At 36.1% G+C, this 6,266-nt stretch overlaps 1 protein-coding gene across 1 annotated transcript; it reads left to right on the top strand.

Moving 5' to 3' along the window:
• The first annotated feature begins 468 nt into the window (after positions 1 to 468).
• Positions 469 to 4,120, top strand: LOC113299587 (centromere protein F-like). The gene is made up of 3 exons (XM_026548636.1): positions 469 to 758; positions 913 to 3,594; positions 3,703 to 4,120. Exons 1-3 carry the CDS (start codon positions 666 to 668, stop codon positions 3,847 to 3,849), a joined length of 2,922 nt encoding a protein of 973 aa, XP_026404421.1. The 5' UTR covers positions 469 to 665; the 3' UTR covers positions 3,850 to 4,120.
• The last annotated feature ends 2,146 nt before the right edge of the window (positions 4,121 to 6,266 follow it).

The raw sequence follows: 6,266 nt of genomic DNA, 5'->3' as shown, positions 1-6,266 counted from the left end.
AGTCACTTGCACATGTCCATTGTCCTTTATAATTCCCTTTCGGGTAGAGGCACACGTTTCCAATGCAATAAAATACTCCAAAATTTATTTATATTATTCTACATTTATCATAAAGTTTTTCAAATAAGTTTTAAACGTTTTTTTTTCCTTTTCTGTTTTATCGTTCCTTAATTGTTGATACCAAATGTTACGGAGTTATCAATTGTTTCCCAACTTCAAAATTCGAAACCTAAGATTTTTAACGGGATTTTCTACTAAATATTCCCTGGTCATCCTAGAATCACTGAAATCCATTTAACCGTGCCTAAAAAAGCTCGTAACACTAAAGGCGTGCCGCTAAGCTATCGGATTAGGCATAGAACATTTCCCTAAAGAAAGGATTATTTTCAAAATCTTGAAAATAAAAAAATAATATTAAAAAAGGATTATTAATCAATCAAACCGTTTATGCTATTCCGCCATATCATGTCTTGCAGAATGTGCTCATCAATGCATATCCAAGACCCAATTCTCACTTTCCTCTTGTAGAATACCAACCATCCGTCAGTACTTAAACGGATTTCACTCGTTATTTCATTTTTACAATTCATCTTTTGAAATTGAAACTATATTAGGTTTGATTAATTCCATAATAAACCCAAAATCTTGATAAACCCTAGGTTTTGATGGACTCTAACGAGGAAACCAGACTAACCAGTGTTGATCAACAGAGGAAGAAGCGGATTATTATTGACTTGGAAGAAAGTAACCCTTTCGAGGTTTGTATTATCATCTCCATTTTCAATCATTTTCATATCATTTCATCAGTTATTCAATTTCAATTTTGTAAAGTTCCTTTTTTTTTGTTTTTTTTTCGGTTTTAAGGGTTTCTGAAGTGTTTTTTTCTTTCTATTTGTGTGTTTGTTTGTGTAGAATGTTGATAAGCAAAACAGTTTCACCAACAAAGAAGTGATCACTATATTAGATGAGGATGAGGATGATCAAGATGTTGAACATCTACAGAACTTGAAGTTGGAACTGGGAAACGAAATCCAAAACTTGAGGTTGAAACTGGATAGCGAAATTGAAGTACTTAACAAAGAAAAATCTGCAGTAGAAAATGATATCGGATTACTTAACAAAGACAGAACAAGACTAGGAAATGATGTTGGGTTACTCAATCAGAAGAGGATTGAACTGGAAACTGGTTTTGGATTGCTCAAAGAGGAGAATAATAAACTGTCTAGTGGTAATGAATCTCTGAAGACAAAGAAGATTTTACTCGGAAATGATATCAAACTACTGGAACAAGAAAAGGCTAAATTGGAAAGGGATATTGAATCTCTTGACATTGACAAGACTGCCTTGGAGAATGACGTTGAATCATATGACGAGGAGAGGACAAAATTGGGGACTGATACCGAGTTACTCAACAAGGAGAAGACTCAACTTGTGCGTGACATTGAATCTCTTAACAGCAAGAAGACTGTCCTGGAGAATGACATTGAATCGTTTTACAAGGTGAAGGCTACACTGGGGACTGATACCGAGATACTCAACAAGGAGAAGACTCAACTTGTATGTGATATTAATTCATGTAACAGTGAGAAGACTGTTCTGGAGAGCGACATTGAATCGCTTTACAAGGAGAAGACTAGATTGGGGACTGATACTGAGATACTCAACAAGGAGAAGACTCAACTTGGATGTGATATCGAGTCATTTAACAGCGAGAAGACCGTTCTGGAGGGCGACATTGAATCACTTCACAAGGAGAAGATAAAGTTGGTAACTGATACTGAGTTATTCAGCAAGGAGAAGACTCAACTTGGATCTGATATTGAATCATTTAAAAGTGAGAAGACTGTCCTGGAGAGTGACATTGAGTCACTTTACAAGGAGAAGACTAGGTTGGGGACTGATACCGAGATACTCAACAAGGTGAAGACTCAACTTGGATGTGATATCGAGTCATTTAACAGCGAGAAGACCGTTCTGGAGGGCGACATTGAATCACTTCACAAGGAGAAGATAAAGTTGGTTACTGATACTGAGTTACTCAGCGAGGAGAAGACTCAACTTGGATCTGATATTGAATCATTTAAAAGTGAGAAGACTGTCCTGGAGAGTGACATTGAGTCACTTTACAAGGAGAAGACTAGGTTGGGGACTGATACCAAGATACTCAACAAGGTGAAGACTCAACTTGGATGTGATATCGAGTCATTTAACAGCGAGAAGACCGTTCTGGAGAGGGACATTGAATCACTTCACAAGGAGAAGATAAAGTTGGTAACTGATACTGAGTTACTCAGCGAGGAGAAGACTCAACTTGGATCTGATATTGAATCATTTAAAAGTGAGAAGACTGTCCTGGAGAGCGACATTGAGTCACTTTACAAGGAGAAGACTAGGTTGGGGACTGATACCGAGATACTCAACAAGGTGAAGACTCAAGTTGGATGTGATATTGAATCATTTAACAGTGAGAAGACGGTTCTGGAGAGCGACATTGAATCACTTCACGAGGAGAAGACTAAGTTGGTAACTGATACTAAGTTACTCGGCGAGGAGAAGACTCAACTTGGATGTGATATTGCATCATTTAAAAGTGAGAAGACTATCCTGGAGAGTGACATTGAGTCACTTTACAAGGAGAAGAGTAAGTTGGGAACTGATAGTGAGTTACTCAACAAGGAGAAGACTCAACTTGTATGTGATTTGGAATCACTTAAGAAAGAAATGTCTATGGTTGGAAGTGATGTTGAAATGCTTAAAAACGATAAATATAAGCTGGGAAATGATGTCGGCTTACTCGATAAAGAAAAGTCTGAACTACAAAAAGTGATTGAGTTATTCTGCAACGAGAAAGAAAAGCAGCAAAGTAATTTGGAATCAGTTAAGAGAGAAACGTCTATGGTTGAAAGTGATGTTGAATCACTTAACAAAGAGAAATCTCAGCTAAGAAGTGATATCTGCTTACTCGATAAAGAAAAGTCTGAACTCCAAAATGGGATTGAGTTATTCTGCAAGGACAAAGAAAAGCTGCAAAGTAATTTGGGATCACTTACGAAAGAAGTTTCTAAGGTTGGAAGTGATGTTGAATCACTTAACAAAGAGAAATCTCAGCTAGGAAGTGATATCGGCTTACTCGATAAAGAAAAGTCTGAACTCCAAAACAGGATTGGGTTATTCTGCAAGGAGACAGAAAAGCTGCAAAGTAATTTGGAATCACTTAAGAAAGAAATGTCTACGGTTGGAAGTGATGTTGAATCACTTAACAAAGAGAAATCTCAGCTAGGAAGTGATATCGGTTTACTCGATAAAGAAAAGTCTGAACTGCAAAGCGGGATCGAGTTTCTTAACGAAGAGACGACTACACTGCGAAATGGGGTTGCATTGCTCAGTGAAGAGACGACTGCACTGCAAAATGGGATTCAGTTTCTCAATGAAGAGAAGACTAACCTGCATCAATTTCTCAGTGAACAGAAGGATGAATTTGTTCGTTCTGCGATATGTGAAGTTAATGAATCTATTTATAAACGAGAGAAGAAATTAGCTAAAAGTGAAAAATTGGTTGCAGAGCTTCGGGAAGCTCAACAAGAACTTATCAAGGTATGCACGTGTAGAGGTCTTTTTTACCCCAAAATTTTGATTGACCTACTTATAAGATTATTGCTTTATCTATTTCTTATTGATGTAAAATGTATGCCATTAATGCAGCAAATGAAGTCAGAAAAAGTAACCAGAAATACAGTGATTGGAGTAAAGAGAAAGAAAGGACTCAGTGAGTTATGGAATTTTAGAGAGAAGAAGAGAGCCACGCTGAAAGAAGTGATTAGTCTCCGATTGAACCGTACAGATAAATAAAAGAGGCTAAGGATTTTCAGCTGAATAGTAGGAATGTGGTAATGTCTGTTTTTTGAGGTTTTCTGGGTACACAGCATGAGGATGCAAACATAATATAATAATGTAAATGTGTGTGAATGAATTAGGTAATGAGATAAAGCTAGATGTGGAGGGATAGAATAGAGCTGTTAACAATCTGCTCAGCTCGTGATGTGAAGCTGAATTTTGGAACTTGTAAATGTTTTGAATTTGAAATGTTAAACTGCTGGCTGAATTGGCCTTTCTCAGAAAATTATTCTTCTTGTCCCGTGTTGGGGTGTGCTTATTCAGTTGTTAGTTGTTACTTTTAACAAATCGTACATCTATTTTCCTTCTGTTTTATTATCTAGAATGCTTGTGTCTGTTTATTTTCTTTAAATTTGTGCACATGACTTGGAAACCATCTGCTAGTTTGTTACAATGCTTGTCCTATTCTCATCATATCTGATTATACACCTTGAATCAAAATTTCTCTTTTACATTGGATTAAGAGAGTCAGCAGCCAAATCATGCAGAAGTTACATTCATTGAAGACGGACAAAAGTAAAATTGACTCCTGCTTGGATTCCTTTCACTATTACCAGGTATGCATTATTTGAATGCTTAAGCATGCTCAATTTTTCATGAGTGACTCCTTTTCTTTTTATCTTGAATTGCATTTCTTTTCTTACTTTGATCTATTGTCAAATAAACCTTACTCCAGCAATGGTGACGGTTAGCTAATAAATTTTTTCCAGATGTGCAAAAGCTGATGTATATGAAATAAAGGGAAAACAGAACTTTTTTTTTGTGAAACAAAACAAACTCAATTCTTTCAGTAGAATTCTGAAAGTAAGTTGCAAGTTGTGAACATTTTATCTGTTGTTTAAGTTTCAGTACATTTTCCCGTAATTCACTATCAAACACCATGAGGTTGTTTATGAGAGATCACTATCCAGGATTGCCAGACCTGTAGTTTGTACTGGCAGATTAATCTACGCAACCACAGTTGTGGAACTCTTGTTGCTTTCAATACTTAAAGATAACAGTGCTTAAACAGGAGTCCAGGACGTTTTGGTAAACATGTTTTCTGCACCCTCTCTAATAAAGAAGTAACATGTTTTTTCTGAACTTGTGGGCTGATGGTGCACTTACATGTTTAACAGCCTTTGGGATGAACTCTGTCTTGATTTACGAGTTAGAGAATCGCGGAAATCTTTGTATTTTGTTATTACCCTAAAATCACTTTCTTGCATGATATTTTTGCTTATGACAAGATTTCAATTTTTCAAATTAGTGAGATTCTATTGGAGATCGAAGAAGGGAAACAAGGTACATGACACCATGAAAGCGGTTGAACTCTTCAAACGGGTTGTGACCAGAATTAATTCTGTAACAGAGACGTAGTTTGGTATCTTAGTTTCACCAAGTAACCTCTATTTACTTGATTGGTAGTAGCATCAATATTAGAGTAAACCTCTTGAGCTCTTACTTTACAGCAATATTTTATCGTGTTATGTTTTGACAAACTTTGGTTGTAGTTTCTATCTTGATCCTCATTTTCAGGCAATAAAAATGTTAGCTTTCATGTGTCCCTATGGCTAATTTTGATGGTTAAGGGTGTGAACAGATGCATAGCATCTGATGCACTACTTAAGTTTGACCTATTTTTCATTTTCATTTTCCATTTTTTTTTTGGCTGTTTGTTCTATGTTTTGCTTTTAGTGTTACTGATGATCTCTATTCAGGAAAAAGGAAAAGGAAAATTTATTTGCTTGCACATGATAATATTTCATCTGTTTGTCCATAGGTCTGTCAATTTTCTAGCTTCTGCTTCGTTCAATCTGTTGAAAATCGTAACAGGACCTGATCTTTGCCTTGTCTCTGCATTTGTAGTTTCTGTTTTAGTACCCATATACTGGTGCAAATCCTACTCTGTTCAATGTTTTAGTTCAGCACATTTGCTTTACGTTCTGCTGTTCTGTTACTATGTTTTCTGTACATCTCAACAAGCAATGCTTGCTCTTATGAACTTGAGATTCATAGCAGCTGATTCTTTTCATAAGATTATGATCATAGTTATTTGAGCTGGATTCAGTTCACATTTCTATTTTTCATTGTATTTTTCTTCTTTTCTATTGAGAGCCGAAAAGATCCGGCTTATAATGATCTGGCAGTTACGAGTTCGAATCCCTATTTCGACAGTGGAAGGAAGCATGCCAACCATCATAGCAGTTGATGGTTAAAATTGTCATCCTTTTCATCCTTTTTATTGTATTTTAGGGAATTTTTTTACTCCAATCCAAATTAACCATTGGCACGTGGTTAATATCAGAGTCACAAGTAAGTGTACAGCCTATACGTCTGAGCGTACAGTAACCACAAATATTCGCTGATGATAAAACTAACATCAACTGTAC

The sequence above is a fragment of the Papaver somniferum genome, chromosome 7, assembly GCF_003573695.1.
Source record: "Papaver somniferum cultivar HN1 chromosome 7, ASM357369v1, whole genome shotgun sequence".
NCBI classification, from domain to species: domain Eukaryota; kingdom Viridiplantae; phylum Streptophyta; class Magnoliopsida; order Ranunculales; family Papaveraceae; genus Papaver; species Papaver somniferum.
This window is presented reverse-complemented; position numbering and strand designations above follow the sequence as displayed.

What these genes read in the sequence shown, in the direction of transcription:
- LOC113299587 (XM_026548636.1), top strand. Translation starts at nt 666, where the DNA reads ATGGACTCTAACGAGGAAACCAGACTAACCAGTGTTGATCAACAGAGG. An exon ending in AAGAAAGTAACCCTTTCGAG is followed by an intron (nt 759 to 912) that starts GTTTGTATTATC and finishes TTGTTTGTGTAG; the next exon opens with AATGTTGATAAGCAAAACAG. An exon ending in CTCAACAAGAACTTATCAAG is followed by an intron (nt 3,595 to 3,702) that starts GTATGCACGTGT and finishes CCATTAATGCAG; the next exon opens with CAAATGAAGTCAGAAAAAGT.